This window comes from Pygoscelis adeliae, unplaced genomic scaffold (genome assembly GCF_000699105.1).
Source record: "Pygoscelis adeliae isolate BGI_AS28 unplaced genomic scaffold, ASM69910v1 Scaffold100, whole genome shotgun sequence".
Lineage (NCBI taxonomy): Eukaryota > Metazoa > Chordata > Aves > Sphenisciformes > Spheniscidae > Pygoscelis > Pygoscelis adeliae.
Window position 1 is genome coordinate 2867917 of NW_008824034.1, and position 20744 is coordinate 2888660.

The window sequence follows — 20744 nt, forward strand, 5'->3', positions numbered from 1 at the left end:
TTTTTAAAAATGGGTGCAATGTTTCCCTTTTTCCAGTCACCGGGGACTTCACCTGACTGCCATGACTTTTCAAGTATCATGGAGAGTGACTTGGCAACTACATCAGCCAATTCCCTCAGCTCTCTGGGATGCATCTCATCAGGTCCCGTAGACTTATGTATGTTCATGTTCCTCAGGTGGTCTCGAACCTGATCTTCTCTTACAGTGGGAGAGACTTTGCTCTCCCAGTCTCTGTCTTGCAGTCCATCCACTCGAGGGGTGTGGGAAGAGAGGTTGCCAGTGAAGACTGAGGCAGAAATGTTGTTGAGTGCCTCAGCCTTCTCCTCGTCCGTTGTTACCAGTTTGCCAGTCGCGTTCATTGGGGGGGTATACTTTCTTTGACCTTCCTTTTCTGGCTGACATACCTGTAGAAGCCCTTATTATTATTCTTTGCATCCCTTGCCAAGTTCAGCTCCAGCCTCACCTTGGCCTTCCTGACCCCATCTCTACACAACTGGGCAGCGTCCTTATACTCTTCCCAGGATACCTGTCCCTGCTTCCACTGCCTGTGCATATTTCCTTCTTGCCCTTTAGTTTGACCAGCTGGTCTTGACTCAGCCTTGCTGGTCTCTTGCCTTCCTTTCCTGATTTCTTACACCTGGAGATCAAGAGCTCTTGCGCTGTATGGAAAGCGTCCTTAAAGATCTGCCAGCTCTGTTCTGCTCCCTTGTCCCTGAGGGCAGTTTCCCAGGGGGTCACATTGACCCCCTGACTCCTTGAACAGCTGGAAGTTTGCTTTCCTAAAATTCAGGGTCCTGACTTTACTCTTCGCCTGACCCATATCCCTCAGGACTGTGAACTCCACCAGTGCATGACCACTGCAGCCCAAGCTGCCTCCAGTCGTGATGTCACCGGTAGCTCACTTGCATTGGTGACATCAGGTCCAGTATCGCATCCCCTCTGGTAGGGCTGTCTATTACCTGGCTTAAGAAGTTATCCTCAGTGCACTCCAGGAGTCTCCTGGATTGCCTACAGCTTGCTGTGCTACTTTTCCAGCGGATATTGGGGTGATTGAAGTCCCCCAGCAGGATATGGACAGTGCCTTAAAAAGCAAGATATGGTCATGCCTTAAAAATCATGCCCTCGTTAGCAGCTCCATATATTGGCGATGTCAAGCTCAGCATGTCCTGAGTCAGCCTTCCTCATAGCACCATTCTCATGTTCTGCCTTTTTCTCAGGCTGTGCTTCGCAAAGCACTCCATAGCCCCTCCTTCCCCAAAAGCCAGGGTCCTTGTGGATCAGGCTCCCTGGCTCAGCTCTCCCCTATCCTTCTGCTTTTGTTTATGCTCTGGAGTGAGTCTGTGGGAGGCAGGTAATAGCTGGCCGTTAGCGTCTTTAAGTCAAAGCCTCCCTGTGTCTTTCCTGTTCAGGTTGCTGTATGGTGATGATGGAAGAATCACCACAGACAGCTGTTGGGAGAGGAAAGGTCCCGTTTCACCTGATAGCTTTTACCTGGGAAAATATTTGTGTATCTTCTCACGTCCTTTTTTCCAGGGCCTGTTTGTCATTTCAAGTCACGAGTATTATAACCGGGCTGAGTTGATGGTCTGGCTTGTAGCATCAAATCACTGGAGGGCTGTTGCAAGGTCTACAAGAAGGACATTTGTATCTTAGCCTTCAGTAGGGGCTGGCAGCTTCCTTGAGGCAAATATTTTAGCCCTGCAATGGAAGTGGGAGAGTCCATAGTTTATTGCTGGGCATTTGGGATTCTGCAGGAGCACAGTGGCTGTACAGAGGGTAGTCCTGCCCTGTTAAAATGCCACTCACAGGATGAAAAGAGCTACGTTCTAGGCTGGCTGTGTCACCTAGGACAAGTCACTTCATTTCTTTGCACCCTGTCGGTGTTTCTCTGTTTGGTAGTACCTCTCCCAGGTGCCGAGGGGAGTGGTGAGGAATGAAGCAGTATTTACCAACCTCTTTCACGTTCCTTGATGGAAACTACACTATAAAAATTTTATGCTGTTTAAAGTGATGGTGTTACTTAAGGATAATAGCAGTGAGTGATACACGGTTGTTACGGTGTGATTTCACGCCCTGCTGGTAGCTGCCCTGTTACCCACTCACTATGTCAGTGCTCCAGCTGATAGAGACTGTGTGGACAGGGAGAAGCCAATCTGTACTCTTACCTGCTGTGTTAGCATGGAGACCAGATGAACTTCAATGGGTAATTTGTAAATCCTCTAAAGGATGGTGTTTCCTTTTGTTGGTTGGCAGTAGCTGTTGATGCTAATAGCGGCACGTTTGGATATGCTGCCTGCATTAAAAGTATGAAGTGTTAAGGCAATATGCGTGATGGGCCGGTTAGTCACCTGGAGATTAAAAGACTCACAGCAATATACTTGTGAAGTTCGATACGTGGGTGCCTTGTTGATTTAAAATAAAAGTGAACTGCGGAGTTAAAATGCAAGCTGAATTCATCACAGATGTCTTGTGCTGAAGAACTTCCAACCAGGTTTGCCAGAGAGGGATCATCTGTCATCACTGCTCTGCTCAGACAAAAATGACTTCTTCTTTTAAACGATCGTATTCTGTGAGATTTTGTGGCACATCCTGGTTGCCCAAATCTCTCTCAGAATTATTTCACTGGAAATCTTAACACAGCCCCTGAGGTGCAGGGTGCATGATTTCTCAGTGTCTTGTATCCTATCTGTCTGGTAAGGGACATGTGAGATATTACCAGATCAGAGTGTACCATTTCCACCTGGTTTGTACCTGTTTTGTGTTTGCTGCAGCGCGGTAGCAGATCTGGCGCTCTGATTGTGGTGGTGTGGGATGAGCCATTCTGGGTTACCTGCAGAATTTCACAGAGACTTCTTGAACAAAGTCACTGAGTCCGTTTCTCTGCCCAGCGTCTCCTGCTGCCTGACTAGTGGAGGAATTTAGCTCACGTCTGAAATGAACTCCGTTTTTTAAGTGACTCTGTGGTTTTCCTGTATGATTTGCTAGCTAGATCTCCTCTATTGTCTGGAGTAATGTGGCTGAAACAGAACAAAAAAGCTAACAATATTAGAAGAAATAGCATTAGGTCATGGATTGACCCAGTATCCCAGAGCAGATTGGCTCAGAAGTTTAAGAAAATAATTTTCCTTATGCTGTTTTGTAAAAACAGTTGTACTTACCTACCCCCTGTATGTAGATTCAGTTCAAATTAGTAACTTAGGCATCTTCCAAAAAGCAGTGCAGCCTGTCTTTTTAAAACTTCTGCCTCCTAAATCTTTTTAAACTAACTCTAGTAATCAGTCTTTTGTACTATATCACCTTATGTTATAATTTCAGGAAGCAAAGGGTCCTTTTCCTTAGCTCTGTTATGTGTGTGCCTTTATGGTTTGAAGACACATAGTAGGTAACTTTGTCTATCAGTGCTTTCTCTGCATGAGAGGAGCTGCTGTTCTTTCAGTATTACTTACAATAAAAACAATTTAAGGCTCCAGTCTGAGTAGTTTAGAATCATTGTTAGGTGTTTTTTTGAATTTTTTTCCCCCCATACAAATTATTTTATCTGTAAAACTTAAGGGCATTGTCAAACACTATGATTTTGGGGGTTATCTGAGACATTTTTGGCTTGCTGTAGAATTGTAAGGTCTTGTAGGTCCTACAGAAATCATCCCAAAAGCAGGCGTCACTTCTTGGCTTTACATGGAACTGCTGGTCTACTGGTTTGTCTCTGCCCAAAGAAGGTATGTGGGTACCATCGGCAGAGTTTGGATTCACCCAGTCACTTATATCATGATTCAGCAAAGCTCATCCATGCTTTTAAGCACAAATAGTTTTCCAGTAGTCTGCAGGACTCAAAAGCTGGAATTTAGGAAGAAATGTAAGTATCTTCTTGAAAAACTGTCAAGGAGGAAAAATCTTCCTATATTCTGATAATAATACACTTGCTATAAAACCTACTCCTATACCCACGATGAATCATTTCAGGGGAACACTTCGCTGTTGAAATAATTCTGGTTAACTAAAAAACTACTATAAGTGACAATCATGTTGGACAAAAAGTAATTTTGACAAAATGAAAGGACATGGATTATGAGATGTTATAACTGCTGAAAAGGCTGTTTTCTGTAAAGGGAATCAACAGGACATATTGTCCCAAAAAGGCAGAAAAAGCACCTGAATATTTAACTAGGTGAACTTCTCAGGACTGTTTTTTGACAGCTGACTTTGCCATGCTGGTCTGGGAGGTTGTGATGGGACGGTTGAGTGGATGCTTGGCATCTTTAACTAGTTTTAGAATTACTACCTGTCAATATTTAAGTGATTTTGAACATTGTTCCTATGAAATAATTAGTCTTGTAGAGTTATAGGGAGTTCATAATCATATTATATTATTGAAAAGCTGTGTGCAGTTTTCAGTTACTGTGTTTTACTTTTTTAGACTGGGTAACTGGAGAATTTTATAGACTTGGGCTGATAAATCACTAAAATATTCGTCTGAGTCATTCTTTGGGGAAACTGAACTGCAGCTCTCTCTGGTCTGAGTTGCAGTAACTCAATCAGGACACAAGAGTTTGAACTTTGACTCAGACAAAAATTGCCAGCCTCTTTTTCTTAGGCCTGTAAGTGGTGGGGATGCTGGCCTTGCCGTGCGTTTGAGGAAGAGCTGCCCCCCAGCAGAGGTGTGTTAGCGTGCCGGGGCACGGGCTCCCTCCCGATGCGGGAAGGACATCAGCCCGTGGCGTTCCTGCCAGCTGTGGGTGTCTCTGGAGAGCCCCGGTCTTGCTTTGCATGGGAGGTCTGACAAGGTAAAGCACGAAGTGGTACAGCTTCAGGCATTTCTCTAATATTTTTTCTATTTCTGTAACATCAAATTGGTTCTAGCATAGCAATCCCTCAAGACGGGCCCAGGTCACACAGCGTTTCCATGTGTTCTGTCTCGGTCTTGTGTCCAAGAGGATTTCGCATTTCAGGGAGGATCAGTACATTCAGTTGACATTTTTAGCTCTCTGCCTTTCTTCCCCTTTGGAAGATGCTGGTGTGACAGATCATTAGTGTGTAGAATTTAAGGGACCTTTCCTTCTTTTCTTTTCTCCTTTTTTTTTTTTCTTTTTTCTTTTAAATACAGAAAGAATCAGAGGACCAAATTTTGAGTATTTTAGCTTGAGTTTTAGACTGCTTACTTGTTGTTCCCTTGGAATGAAGACTTTGTAAGGAAGTGATTGATTGCTTGCACACACACCACCCCCCCCCACACGCACCTACCGCCGATTAGGGCATTTGCTATCCTAATGCTCTAATTTGATACCTTTGAAGATATCTTTTAAACACAGGCGGTCACAATGGGAGCACCTGGACGTGACTAGCCATGAGGTGTAGCTGAGCATAGTTTCTTATTTCTTTCTTACTGCATTCTCAAGTCTGATTTTTTCCAAGTAATTGAAAAATCTGTTACAGAGGAGGGCCAGGGCACCCTCGTAACCAGTGGAGAGTTGAAAGCGCTTCCAGCTGGCAGTTCGTCTCCATTGACTCTAGGTTGATGGTGGGCTTGCAAAGGCTACTTTGGAAGTCAACATCTAACTTAGGGGAGGTGGGTTCCCCCAGTGATTGTACTATCTAAATTCTGAAATGGAAGCATTGGTCAGGTTTGAATGAAATGCAAACAGTAATTTTTGCATCATCCAGTTAAGCAGTTGCTGTGCATTGCCAATGACCTGTTAGCTTCTCCATAGATTTAAGAAGGGGAGGTATATGTACAGAGACATATGTACAGCATAGATGTTTTTACTATTTCTTTTTATTGTCCCCTTCACCTTGAAATATTTGTGCCTAACATGCTAATATACTGGAAATTAATAACTTCGCAGGGAACAAGGTGAGTAAGGGCTATATCCAAACACAATACTTCTTGTACATTTACTAAAAATTTGATGTCACAAACAGAACCATTGATATCTGTTGAGATTGGGACCTGTTATATAGGCAGGGAAGTACAATTCAACATGTGTTTTATTTGTTTCAAGTGTGAAAATTTCCTGGCCAGTAAGGAGGTTTACCACAGCAGTTCACTGTCAGATATGGTGACGACACCACTCAGCCCTGTGCAGGATGACGTATTCTGGAGCTTGAGTCAAAACGAAGAACAACCCCCAAAGGTATGTGAAACTCGGGGTGTTTGGCACTGTCGGTGGTTAGTAGCACTCCACTCAGTTCCCCTGCGCTGTGTAGTATCCATCCTCCAGACTTCACAAAACTCAGTGAAAATCTCATTGCTTGTACATTAACTGGGTCTCAGTAATCTAGAAACAAGATACGAATTTATAAGCAGGTCAGTGTTCTGAGTTTATGTGTAAGTATATAATATCCTGCGGGATCTGCGAATGCAGATACACTTCTTTTGTTAGACCAACTATTTGTAGTTGGTGCCCTTGCTGTGAAAAAACTGGCTTGTTGCAGAAGAGCTCATTACTTTGTGTAATTCAGGTGATGGCGTATTTCTCTTTTTAACAGAATTTCTGAGAACAAGTACAAGAATATTTGTGTGGGGATGTGTATGTGCATGCGTGCGTGTATTCATTTTATTACTTTGCAGTTGGACACCGGGGAGGGTGTGTGTCTCTCTTCCCCCAGCCCTTTGGTAGCAACATAAGGTAATCCACCACCTAGGGAAAGCTGCATTAAGTGGCTGCAGATGCGTTTCCCTGTCTGCTTTAAATATTGACCAAGAATAATGCTGACTCTAGGGAAAGGTGCAAACCACTTGCAGTCTGCACCCTGATAGATTGCACAGGCTTGGAGCAAATTGGAAGCACCTACTGCTGACTTGCAGCTTCCAGTGTGGATATCATGGAATACCTCTCCACAGGTCCCACTGAAGCATTATTCATTTATGTTGGTTAGTCTTATTTTTGCATTGATACAGGGTAAGCATTAGGTTTATTAACTGAGTCTAAAATACCAGTAACAACCTTAAAACATTTAATTAAATCCTTAAGGTTCCAGAAAGGACAACCTCTAAATTTTACAGCAGGGATCAGCCTGGCCATCAGAGATGCCTTTCAAGGTAAGGTCTTAAGTGTTTTAAGCTTATACTAATGCTGATTTCTTGTCAGTAGGAAAACTAAAGCCAATTTATTAAAAACAAAGCCGTAGCCTCAGTAACACCAAAACTGACATGGCTTCATACCTCATTTAATAGCAGTTACAGTTATTTTGTCTTTTAAGTCAGTGTCTAAGCCAGCTTCCTTTTAATGATTGACGTAACTGATTTAAAGAGAAACAAGCCTCTCGTAGATCTCCTCCTTCTTTTCATGCAAGGTAGTTCTGTCTTCTGCTGGAAAGCAGTATTTCTAATATGTAAGGGCTGTTCCATCTGTAATAGTTCCTGCAATGAGTTGTTTCATTTGGTTCAGCCCGTTTGGCATGCCCGAGTGGGTTGCATGCAAGTTGTGCATACGTTTCCCAGTGAACGGGCAGCATGTTGTGCAGTCATTTAACTTCTTGTGATTTGGTGATGCTTTACTTTCCCTTCACATTAGAGTAAGTGGCTGCTGAAGGTGCAGGTTACTTGAGATCCAAGCCTGTTGGCACTTACGATGGCAGGTGGGAGTGGCGCTGGTCAGGGCTGCCCGGATGCTCTTGCAGATGCTCCACATCAGCGCCGGCGGCATTGATTTCAAAGGGCAGTTAGGTGCCTGGATACTTTGGCGAGGGGGGGTCTGGCCCCAACTCCCTGTATAGGCACTTATAATTATAGCTTGTGAAGCTTGTGCCTGTAGCTTTGTTTTGCCTGGATAGTAGCCTGAACAGGCAAATATGCTGTCTGTAGATGTATCTTGACTATATTGGCAGTCTGCCCTTAAGGCTAGTGTACTTTTGTCATATCCCAGGAGAAAAGACCAAGGATGCAGAGACCTCAGCGATAAAGGGTAGCCCCCACAGGATGTCTAATCAGGGAACATAATACTGTGAGAAACTAGGGTTGGAGAGATTTGAAAGGGAAGTAGATTTAGCTGACATAACAAAATAATGTGCAGCACTTCTGATGAGCCAGAGTCAGAAGCGTCATCTGAAATAACTTTTAAGTGAAGTCAAGCCTTAAATGCTCTCTGCTTAGGAATTATAGGAGGCAAAGCAGAAAAGAAACATGTAAGTAAACCACAGTGTTACAAGTGAGTGACTTCTGAGTCTGGGTTTCTGGGTTCACTTCACAGGCTTGGCAGCTTGTTTTGCTGTCCGATGCATTCCTTTCTCCGTCGATAAGCGGGTGATGATGTACCTGCTAGGAGGGTACTGGAGCATGTTTCATTATTTGTGAAAGCCATGAGATTTTGGAATTGGGAGTGGCACAGAACTGAAGAGGCCAAGGGAGAAGTACATATAGTAGGATATTTTGTAATGACTTGGGAATCTCTGTAATCTCCCAGAATGACTGCCCAGAGGAAACTGTCCCCTCCATCTTCTCTCACTACTGGGTGGCCCTGCTTGGAGCAGCAATGAATATAAAATTTTTGTTTATCAGGTGTATTATATCATACAGTGACAGCAGGGAACTCGATTCAGTGGCCTAGGTGGTCTGTTCCAGTCTGTGTTCCTGCATGCGAGATAGTCTGATCTGCTTTTTGTCTTTCTGTTTAGTAACACTCATCAGTCATCCCCCGGGGGACATGCTCTGAAGCTAAACAGCAGCAGCAGCACTCCTGGCAACAAGCAGTGGGAGATAGGATCTCATCAGAGCAGCCGGTCAACCTCAGGTGATTCCTAAGTCAACGATTCATCAGTCAAAATGTGCAAATTCCTATCACGTAAGGGGCTTCTGCAGGGTGTCAAGTGCTGCATTGCAAATGGGATTTTTTTTTTAACGGTGTCTTCTGGTGATAGGCTTTTGAAAGCCCTCTGGATTTTATGCTTTCATGTTCCTAAAATATAAACACTTCCTCTTTTGAGTCAAAAAGTGACTGTGAACATATTTCCATATAGAAAACTTGAATTGCCTCAATTAAGAATTGAAAAAAATCAGTTCTGCTGCACTTACTGACACCATTGAAACTCAGCAGAGCCAACATTACAGACATACAGATGTAATTCAATATTAATGTTCACGCATTGGCATTTTCTGCATAACCATATGCTGCTTTTTTGCATTGCCCACTGATAAGATGATACAGATGAGCAGTTGCTGTACGCTAATATTTCTGCACTCTAATAATGTACTGGCTGAAGGAAGCATAAGGCTCTCTGTACAGCACCTTATGAAACATTCCTCCAATATTCTTTTATTTGCAGAAGGGTAGTGTAACTGAAAAAAAAGGCAAAAGAAGTTAAAATGTGGAGATAGCCTCATCCAATTTAAGCAAAGTGCAACGTAGTGCTACCAAGATAGCTTACAGGTAGCGGTGTAGGAACGCAGTGGGCTTGCTCATGGTTGTACAGATTTTTTGCAGTACAGACTCTGGTTCCTGAGACATGACCCGAGATTCTGGCAGATGGGGACACGGAGCAGAAGTGGACAGCTTTGTTCCTCTATTGTTATTCTGAAGGGCATTTTCTGTGGGTCAACCGTAGGGCAATTTCTTGTGTAGCTCCTTGCAAAGCAGTGGTGTGTTACGATGCTTTGCATCGAGGTTGACTACTAAAGATGGGGGACATGGGGAATTACGCCCAATTCGAAGCAGGGTGGATGCTAAAAATGTTCTGAAACCACACCAGTGAGCGGCTGAGTTAATTTATTTTTAAACTGAGGCTTACATTGTTAATTTGCAAGCCCTTGATAAATGAAGAATGAATTGCTTATTTATTACACAATCAAGCCAGTTTTGCTTTCACTAACTACACAGAATAGGAAACTTTGCTTCAAGAGAAATCCAAAGCACACTTCAAACTGCTTGGGGTTTGTTTCTTTTTGCTCTTATGCCATTTTATGTTTGAATAACAGCATAGAGATGAACAATGTGCAACAGCCCAGCTCAACTTTGCAAAGTCTGCGTGATATGTAATTCCTGTGCTATTTTGGCATGGGGAAATGAAAACCTCACCAGCAATGGAAAGAATAGAAAACCTCCCTTGTGGTTTAAACTGTCTCCTTGTGTTCTTAAGTGTCATTAAATTGCAGCTAGTTCTGGCATATGGTGTTCCAGAAAGAGTTTGTTGCTTTCTCAAACCCACAGGGATAATGAATTGGGCAGGAAAGGGCTATAAATACTTTAAAGCTAATACTGCTGAGTTGCTTAGGTCCTCATTGACCAATAAGGAATTCTGAATTTTAAAAGCTTTGCAAAATGCGTGAATACATGAAGCCATTGTGATAAAACTATCTAAATTACCAAATACAAATCCTGATTTGTATGAGCTTGAATTCTCCCCCCTTAACTTGCAAGGAGTCCTGTTGGTAGCAGTGGGATAGTCATGGGAGAAATTGCTGAACGAGGTAGACGTTGAGCTGGCTAGTGTGTCCCAGTGGCAGTGGGAGGGCACATCTGCTTTCCCTCCCTTCACTTGTATCAGGAATTGTGTGCAGAAGACAGCATCTCTCCAAGGCTGCTTTTGCTCTTCCCAGGTAGCTTTGTGGGCAGTGGGTGCATTGAAAGGGAAGATTCGCTTAATTCCTTGCAAGCATCCCTCCTAACATGGCATCAGCACGTGCAGATGGACTCCAGCTCCCCTAGTCTTGTTCGCTTGGGTATTCAATAGCTGTGCAAGCATGGTGGCAAGCGTAGGTCCCCAAGCCGCCTGGGAGGGAAGCATAGTGCCGCAGCTTCCTTGCTACCCATACCTGACCTTGGGCAGAGAGTGTCATGAGGTGCCACCTGATGCTGAGTTGGCCCGCGGCAGGGGCCAGTTCTCTCTGCAAAAATGCGGGCTCTTATTACCTACTTCCCCACGGCGCAGAGTGGAAGTGGGACCTGAGAAGTGACACTTCGTGTGCCCCAAGGGAAGCAGGGACCGGAAAATGGTTCTCCCTGTGCTGCCATGGGAAGCGGTGAATTCTCTTCTGCTTTTAGCTTGACCCCATGCTCATGGGTGAAGTTTGGTGCAGCTGTTTGCCCCCAGCCCAGTTGGGTTTAGGGAATCAGATCTCTAGACTGTTTTTGTGCAGCAGTTTTTTGAAAGCCAAATCTCGGCACCATGTCTGCTTGCTTGTGAAAATGTGCATCGCGGGCCCAGGCTCTTGTATCCTCTCCCTGACCCCTGTCTGCAGTCACAGGAATGTCGCTGGGTGGCACCTTCAGTGCTGGAATATACCCAGCAGTTGCTGATGTGATGAGCTGTCTCCCCTCAAGAAGAGGATCAGAGGAAGGGATTAGCATGCCCTCACCCTTTTCCCTTGCAGGCTGCCTTCCAGTCCATGGAACTGTTGCTGGTGCGCAGCGGGAGTATGTTGCCAAGGTTTTGGTCTGCTTATCTTACTCTTGCAGCATTAAACTGCACCAGTATCGATTTATATACATAATATTGTGGCATCCAGAACCACTGGGAAACAAGCGAAAATATTTCCCTTTGCAACAAAGAGAAAAAAGAAGGTTGTCAGCAGAGGCTGGTGTCTGCTTTGGGTGGTAACTATGTGTGCTTGTCTTACTGGTCCCCTCTCTCACTCTGCTGCACATGCATTTAAAAAAAGAGACTTTCTTTTTTTCCCCCCAGGGAATCCAGGGCCGGCCAAGGCAGAGAACGCTTTGTCCCAGAACCACTTGCAGCTGCATAAGAAGTCTGAAAAAGTTTCTCATCCAGGCCAGATTGCAGTAGGTTCTTTTAAATCCACTGATATTTTTGATTTGTTCATAGTTTTCACTGAGGGCATGTCTATGCAGACAGCTCCTCTGTTGGTGCTTGAGTTTGCTAGCTAATGAGTCTTATCTGAGAGGCTGCGTGGGGCTGGCTCGAGCTTACTGCTGCATTAACGAGTCTCATCAGCTTTCGGTCCAGGTCTGACTTGTGTCCAGCTCAGGTCGTCGGCGGAGAGTTCAGTTTCCCTGAACCTACCTGATCATAAATCTTTAGAAAGGAAGGGTATGTCTTTAATATTTCAGGAGGTCGTTGATCACTTGTCATGCACCCCAGAAGTCAAGACCATGCCTGTGGCTTGTGCAAATACCGGGTGTGTAACTGCCTGGAATATGCGCTACCAGGCTGTGACACACTCAAGACTGTTCTGGCTCTCCATTTGCTGACGTGCCACTGATGGAAAGGATGATTGCTACTCGTCTGTCTGTCTTACTGAAGCATTTCTTTTCTTTGGTGGTGTTTTTTGGGAGGTGTGTGGGGGGGGTACCTATCAGAACACTGGAGCTCATAGTACCTTGTGCAAGAGCTCATGTGTGGGATGCTTGGCGTTTTAAAAGTTTGCAGGATGCTTGGCATTTTAAAACTTCGCAGGCAGGCCTGGGTGGCTCCAGGGGATGCAGAGCGGGGCAGCAGGGGACAGCTGCAGCTTACCAGAGTCCCCAACCCCTCCTGGCTTGTCAGGGATCGGAGGTTTGAAGAAAACTCTGTGTTTAGGCCATTGCCAATGATGTGGGAGGCCTATATACGAGTTCCTGTAGGACTGGGGTGTCTAACTGCCCTGCGGGTGTGAGCCATGGCTGTGTCGGTATTGCCTTTCCAGCCCAAAGGTGCTTCGTACCCGGTCCGCGCAGGCACAGCCTGTGCTCAGGCATGCCCTGCAAGCCTCAACGTAGGCCAGGGCTGAGACGAAACTCAAGCCGGTGTAATCCTTTATTCCTGGTGCAGAGCACTCCTTTTCTCGTGAGAAAAAGGAAGTACTTCTGTGCTCCTAGTGCGAAGATTGAATCATAAATGTTTGAGATTCAAAATAACATACTGACTAAAGTTAGTCACCTTTCAACTTTTAGGAAAATCAGGTGTTTTGGCTTAGGTCACTTTCCTGTGTGAAATACCCACTTGTGATGGACCAACAAAAGCATCAACTTCCTAATAAAGCTTTTTTGGTGTGGAAGTGACAATAACTCTATTTGCTGGGACAGTAAAATACTGCACATGCTGTTTAGTGGTGGGTTCTTCTGTGAGAAAAAAAATCAACTGAGTTTTCTTTACTCAGAGTCCAGGCTCCTTTGCCAAGGGGAAGGACGGTGCCAACTCATTCTTAAAAGCAGCAGACTATTCCTCATCAAGTGACGAAGTCAGCAGCAGTGATGAAGATGACATGAACCACACAAGGTTGGCTTGATTTTTTTTTTTAATTATTTTCTTCCTTTTTATTACACACTTCTAAATATCTGGCAAAAGTTGGCATACATAAATACCACCTCCCCTCTGAAGTTACTATCAGTCATTTGTGTTGGTTGTAATTAAGCAGTTTAATTGCACTATAATGAACTCCCGGGGGTAAATGTTTGCTCCATCAGATGTATGCAGTGTAATAAGATTTGATGACTTGCTGCCCTGGGACAATGAGGAAATGTCTCGTTTTAACTAAATATCAATAGGTAATGCTGTTATAGAGATTACTTCACATTGATCTACGTTTAAATGGAATTTTTGAAAGAAAAAAGGAGAGGGAAAGAAAACCGTACACCTTCATGCTAAATACAGGTTACAGTGAAAAAGCAAGGCAAACATGACCCTTGTATTCAGATAGTCTGTTCACTCTGGGACAAATAATTACTGCTGAAAAGCTGATTCCTTCACCAGGGCTGTTTGTAAAGAGGGGATAGTGTAAGCAGGATTTGTTTTTGTAAGATTTGCTGTACTTTTAATATTGTTATTTTGCACAGTTGCTGTGGCTTGTACCAAGCTGATCTCACCTGAACTGTTCCTCTCTAGCTTTCCAGTTTCTCTTGTTGATTTTGTGACTGACGTCTTGTGGTGTTTTACCTGTCATGCAAAATGTGTATTCTGCTGAGAAATAATGGAGCGTGAATAGCTTGCTAGTCCAAGTGAAAGAGAGTCGAGGGATCAGTTGGCCAGCCCTGCTGTTTGGAACAGCAAACAGAATTATTTGTTAGTATTGATGAATGAAACTTCTAATTTTCTTGCAAAGAGACTTCAGTTTGATTCAAGTTCTAGGATTTACTTTGAAGTTTATCACAGGGCCACAGAGCTCTCTGGCATGAGGCTCTTGCTCTTCTGACATAATTGCCCATGCAGTTTTGTCAGTCTTCAGGAAGAGATGCACAGATTTGTAGCACCGTTGGCAAGCTATTGCGTTGGCCTGGTACCAGTCCTTTCCCCTGTGCTGCTCTGAAGAAGGTCGAGTTTTTGCACCTGCATGCGCTCCTGATTTGCACTTCTGAAGTTCATTTTCAAAGCTGAGGGATGAAGAGGGAGAACGTTAAAAATCTTGTAGCTTATTCAGTGCACCTGAAAGAGCTGTCTTTTTACTGTAATGCCTTTATTTTCTTACTGCTCCTCTTCCAAACCACCTTATTCTGATCTGTAAAAAGTTTTATTCACTCTAGGTCATAGAATTCATCCTAGACCTCAGAAAGACTCTACATAAAAATACGGATTTACCCTGTAGCAATGACTTTGCTGTGTAAGTGTTAGATTGCTGTGATCCTTGCATGCTGTAATGATTTGAAGGAGTGGTATCACTGCCTTTGGAAATCTGCATGTGTTATTTGCATCTCCTCTGTGTGTGAGATCCACCAGTCCTCTAGAGAAGTGGAATTAGCAGGATGATCCCTGTCAGGTTTGCCTCCCTGTGCACACAGCCACTGCGAGAACTCCTGTAAAATCAAAAGTATAATCTTGTCTATTAACAAAGTCCCTTCACCTCAGTTGAACGTCATTTATATTAAAAGGTAGATACTTTGGGAAATATATCCTGATTACTACCAAGTAAATAGCAAAAAGGAGTGATCAAAGTGAAAGCAGCAGCCAGCATATTCTGGATAAAGTGAAGGGTTTTGTTTTCCTTGCTATCTAAAGCATGTGAATGCAGGAGGTGAAGCCCCTTGCAGTCTGTAGGAGTGTTTCTGTGTGGGCTTTGGCTGCGACACCTCGGGCCAGGTTTTAGTTGGCTATTGAAAACAATCTGTGTTTTCTTCTTCTTGCCTGGGCTGTGGAACAGCTTTTGGTGTCCATGCTCCAGCTTTCATGGAGGTGCCCAGTAGGACTAGGTTTGGGACATGCACATATGCAATAGAAAGAGCTTCATGTTCTCTTGGACAAATCCTGTTAACCACCCTGAGAAGGCTCATTTCTGAGGAAGCCAGGACTAAGGGCAGCTGTCTTTCACCAGTGAAACAACTTTTGGTCTTGTTTTCTTTTCCAGTGAGATGAGCCAGAATTCTTCCTCACACACCCACGTTTTTGTTCTAAGGAAAGGATGTCAGTGTATGTGATCCAGCATCTTACCTGCTTGTATAGCATATCTATTCCATTGATGCTAATTTCTCCTACTCTACTGAGAGTGCTTCCCTCTCTGATGCCTGCAGCATTCACAATCCCCTGAAAACACTGAATTTCCTGGGACTCATTTTGTATAGTTCAGTTTCCTCTCTCTGCTCTTTATATGCTGTTCCCTACCAAAATTTGAACAAGGTGGGTGCAGGTGTGTGCTTGGCTAGGAATTACTTTCTCCCCCTAATAAGTGGGAGGCTGACATCATTTAAGATCAGCTGCTGCTTGCTTTTCTGATAAGAAGGGGTCCTTGCACTCACCATTGATCCTGCTCCATATCTTGCCATTCCTTCTAAGTTTAGTATGCAAATATTTGCCCCTCCCATAGAAGGGGGGGACTCAAAACCAAAAAATAAACAACAAAAAAAAGCCACAAAAACTTTTACTCCTTCACAACCATCTTAAGTCGATAGCCCTCTCACCAAACCTTCTTTGTTATCGCATTGGGCAACACTTAAAACAATCCTTATACTCTCCTACCAGTTGTGGCGTAGCACTGTAGAGCCCTTCACACCAGCATCCTGAATCCAGTCAGTTTTATAATTACTGGAAAGGAGGCAGAAATGTAGTAGGCTTAAATGGATTGCAGTAATAAATAAATGAATATAAATAAATAAGGGGAATAAATAAATAATGTGGGGTGGAAATGCACAGAAATGGGGCCAGAGCCTCGCTGACAGAAGTTTGAGGCAGTTCCACTTGGGTGAAAAAGTTTAAAATGCAAAGATACCACTGGTTGTGTAGGAAGCAATAGTATGCTGGGGTATATCACAACAGATGTTTGCCTTGTTCTTACTCTGTCTTTAGGTATCTCCTTTTGGTCACTGTTGAAGACAGGATACTGGGCTAGGTGGGCTTTTGGCCCCAGCCAGTCCAGCAGCTCTTACGTTCTTTTGTCTCTATGTGCGCTGGGCAACGTTTTCTTTGTTTCTTTGTACGTAAGGTGAGGATGTCCATGTTTCAGGGACTGATTCACAGTGCGAAATTCCAGTGTCGCCTGTCCCAGTAGGCACTGGCAGAGAGGTCCCTGATACCAACATACAGTGGAGCAGCGACTCTTCTTCATAATTGCACCCCGCAGGCTAGGGTACGAGGGGAGACATGAGTTTTGAAGTAGGCACTTCTCAAATGACAGCTTGAGGGACCAGCTCTCACTTGCCTGAGCTATGCAGTGTCTGAAAAATGATGGGTGAAATGCAGGGAGATGAAGGGGTGCTCTCCATCGAGGTTCGGAGAGCTTCCTGCTGTGAGTGAGTGGTCCTCAGGCTCGAGTCCCTTCAGGCACATCCACAGACTAATAAGCCTGCTTTTGTACAAGACCATTTAAGTGTAACTAGTGAATGTCAATTATGCTCACTTTTGAACATGTATATGTGGGATTTTTTGGTTTTTGGTTTTTTGGGCTTTTTCTTTTCCCCTGAAGTAGTTCTGTTCATTAATTGGAGTTTGTTACCAGGCAACTGCTAAGCAGCAGAGTGGCAGATTTCTCAAGGACGAGAGTACCAGATGGAATTGAACTGAAACCCCAAAGCACCGTCGCAGAACAGAAGGTAATTTGGCCATTTGTAAGGGGGTGGGTACAGTGGGGGGGAGTCAGATCGTTAATGTGCATGATAAATGCTGTATCCATTTCTTCTCAGCAGCATTTTCACTCCGAAGTCCTGCTCTGTCATTGCAAATTATAGCTGTAAGCCTTGAAAAAATGTGTACTTTCAGGTTTTGTGCTTCCTATAAAAATGCTTACATTTAGGTACAAAATTGCGCTTCTTTATTTGTCGTTGTTATTGACCTGGTAGTAGTTTCTGATGTCAGTGTATTTCTTGAAAGCGCTGGGCAGGTTGCGAAAAGCAATACTGTTGATTATTGTTGATGTGCATTGTTGCTGTTTTTAAAAATCCTGACCTTTTTTATTCCAATTTAAAGAGGACTACCTCTTACTACTTAAAATATTACCAGAAGAGGCGAAAAACACTTCATCTCTCCCTACTGGCTTAGCAAAAATACATGTCTTCTCATATGTCATGTCGTGGTTCCTTCCCAGCTGTAGTTTCTACTAGAGACTTCAAGTCATGTGGATTTTCCCCTGTGATAAATAATAGTGCAGAAAAGATGAAGACAGACAAAGCAGAACAATGCTCTTTGCAATCAAAACAAAAAAAAATTACAGTAATAAGACTTGCAGTCAGCATCAGAGCACTTCTCACATACTACTGAGTGTACTCTCCTTTCACAGGTAGGGAAAATAAATTGCTGTGAAACTGGTGTTTTTCCCAGAGCTGCTTGCGTGAGCTGTGGCAGGGCTGGGAAGAAAAAGGACTTTTCCATACCTCTGGTGTGATTTCAAAGCTTCAGACCAGAGTGGCATCCTTCCTGACTGGGGAAGGCATCCCACTTTGCCTTCGTCCCACCATTCTCGAGGAGAAAAGACCCTGCTTTGGAGAAGGAATTATAAACGGGGCAAAACCAGTATTTTTCTTGTGGCAAAACCAGCCCAGTGCTTACCCTTTCCCTTGATATCTGGGCATTGGAAATAGGCTACTTGAGGGAAAGGAGAAGGATGGGGTCTTTGAGGCCCAGACTGAGGATGAGGGAGGATGGAAAAAAGTGGAGGTCACATTTTCTGGTGGGTTTGGGGAGGACAATATGGGAGGGAGAACAGACAGATGACTGCCACCTCTCCTTACAAATCTCCCTGATGTCTTTTCCCTCCTTCCCATGGAGAATCCTATCTGTTCCTTCCACCTCTGTTTCACCAACAACAGCCATCATGAGTCTCCACGACTTCTTCCAACATCCCTTTCCCCGGCCCATCAGCATGAACTGGTTTGAAGTGGTTGGGGTGTACTGAACTGCCCAAATGATTCAAACGAGGGGGTTGGTTCAGTTCAGCTGAGTCTGACTCAAAACTGAACAAAAAAGCCCCATACTGGCTTGATTCCCTAATCTCAAATACTGACATGTATGGTTTGGTTTGGTTTTTTATATCTAAATTAAAATGTAAACTACTTAAAGAGCATCAATTTGATTTCTAGTTAATTACTTGGCTTTGAAAAGGCAAATGTCTTTTCTTTAGAATTATCTACTTTTTTTTCCCCCCCATATTTTGGCCAGCATTCAAAAAAGCTGATCTGATTTCAGTAGGTTGTTTATCAGAGTCAGTACAATGTACAGACTTGCCTTGAATTCAACCAGCCAGACGCTGCTCGAGTTTGGTGATGCTTTTTGCTTTGATGTAATTCAGGAGGAATTTTCTAGTGTAGCACTTGGCTTCTGTCACTATCTACGTTCCAGTGCCGATGGTGTTCAGGTACCCTGACCGATCACGGCCAGGGGTAGATCCCTCTGCGCTGCCCTCCCCATCTGGGACACCACTTGCTTTACACATCCCATCTTTCTTCCTCTCAAAGCTTCTAGCCAAATACTCCCAGAAACCGACCGCTGACTCTGTTTTGTGCTGTCAGGGAGAGAGCTTGCGTGGTCCCTCACACCTTACATAGTTTACAAGTATTTCCTTGAAGCTGGTGGGATCCTGTAAGGAGGTCCGCAGTACCAAACATCATTGCACTGGAAATGCTGATACGGGATCCTACCGAATGTCATCATTCTAGAATAAGGTTTCTTAATTCAGAAAATGGAAAGTAGCAATGAAATGAATGGTAGGGGGCTTTGAACTAAATGCAGGTCAAGAACCGAGAAGCACCTGCTTCTGACTGTGGTAGGCAGAGGTCAGATCTGTAACATTAGGACAAGTCATTTCATTCTGTCTCAAGTGTATCTGAGGATGAAGTTGCTTCTTTACCTGTGGTTGAGGTAACGTAGATGAGGAACATTTGTGGAGCACTTCAGGAGTGGAAGCCAGTGTTGATGTCTCAGGTGTTTGCCACACACTTTTGTATTTAATTTTATATTTTAATCTTTCCATAGCGTTTGTCTTTACATGATGCATCATGCAGAGCACCCCTCCCCATATGCTCATTATTTATTGTCCTAATTAACAGGAGTTGCATAGTGCATTGGAAGTATGCTAAATGTGGAGTTTAACTGTATTTTCTCCTGTGCAGGATCAGATTTTAGGGAAGCAAATTTCTAGCACCCAAGAAGGCCTCTGGAGCATAAACAACCAGAACTATCTCCTGCCAGATCTCCTCCAGCAAAGCCAAATTTCAGACTCCTCTGTGAACCCACCAAAAGTGCCACTGACTAGCCAGGAACTTCAGAACAAACCTCTGAATAAGGTAAGAGATAAATTACAGCTTGAATGAATTGTACCATCATTTTCCTCCAGCCCTTAGGAGCCTGAGATTTAGAGCCTTTTAACTTCGTCTATCCTGCCTCTTTTTATGATGAAATTTTTCACCACATCCCTTCTTTTCTTTAAAAGTTTTATCTAGGGGACGGGTAAGAAGTCTTGAGGTCCCTAGCAGATTTTATTGTTCCACTTGTTCGCCCCCATCTCTCTGCTCCCTTTTCTTTCCTTCCTTTTTTTTCTCCCCTTTTACACAATCCAGAAGGGCTTGTGTAAACCCTCTGCTCCTTTACCTGTCACGTCAGCAACGCAGCACTCTCGTCTGCCTCCGCTCATTGTCCCTGGCTTCCCTCCGAGTGTCAGGTGGGAGTGCACAGGGGCCAGGGCAGCACGTCTCGGCAGCCCCAAAGGGACTCTAACACCGCTGTGAGCACAGGGGCTCCTGGGGAGAAGTGTGTCACTGGAGGCAGGTAACAGCTCTGTCAGGGGTCACGTCCTAAACTGCCTTACTTGAGGCAACAGCGTCCTCCTTGCTGCAAAAAGATTTGAGCAATGCCCTGTTGCAGACGAGACAGCAGGGAGTGATCGACCTGCTCTTCTTCTGGGGACTGGTTATTTCAGTGCAGTGCCTGGCTGAGCATCCCGACACAACTCCCTGCTCAGGCCTCCTCTTCTGTCACTGAATTTGTACCATGTATCTACTGCTTTAAGACTGTTCTTCATGTCTTAAGTACGCCACATGCCATTTCTTCTGAACCTCAGAGACACCGCATTGCTGTGTGCTGTCTGCTCCCTTAGCATCATCTTCCTGAAGCAGCTCTTGTTTTTCGTTGTAGACCCCGTGCACTGAAAGCACACCTTCAAAGAGCAGTACATCGTCTACAACATCGTTTACTTCATTCATAGATCCTAGACTTCTGCCAATCACCCCTCCCACCAGTCCAGTAGGACCTTCCTGTAGTGCTCGTGAGTATGCTTTACCCTTCTCATAAAATGTCACTCCTGGTTTCTTTTTTTTTTTTTCGGGAGTGGGGTGGGCTTATTGCTTGGAAATGGAAACTGTCAGTAACATCTCCAGAAGCTGAAACTCCACATCGCTGCGAATTTTCATTGTACTGCTTCTGCCCTTCTTCCAGATGTGGCTTGCTCTACTCTGCTCCTGTGT

The 20744-nt window shown here is 44.2% G+C and overlaps 1 protein-coding gene across 1 annotated transcript in view; it reads left to right on the top strand.

Moving 5' to 3' along the window:
- NRK (Nik related kinase) overlaps positions 1–20744 on the top strand; it is a 104107-nt gene that overhangs the window by 62840 nt on the left and 20523 nt on the right. The window contains exons 16-23 of the mRNA XM_009331347.1: positions 5997–6128; positions 6969–7036; positions 8611–8726; positions 11614–11711; positions 13028–13146; positions 16790–16883; positions 19395–19568; positions 20416–20545. Coding sequence (XP_009329622.1) covers positions 5997–6128; positions 6969–7036; positions 8611–8726; positions 11614–11711; positions 13028–13146; positions 16790–16883; positions 19395–19568; positions 20416–20545 — 931 coding nt within the window. The remainder of the gene's footprint in view (positions 1–5996; positions 6129–6968; positions 7037–8610; positions 8727–11613; positions 11712–13027; positions 13147–16789; positions 16884–19394; positions 19569–20415; positions 20546–20744) is intronic.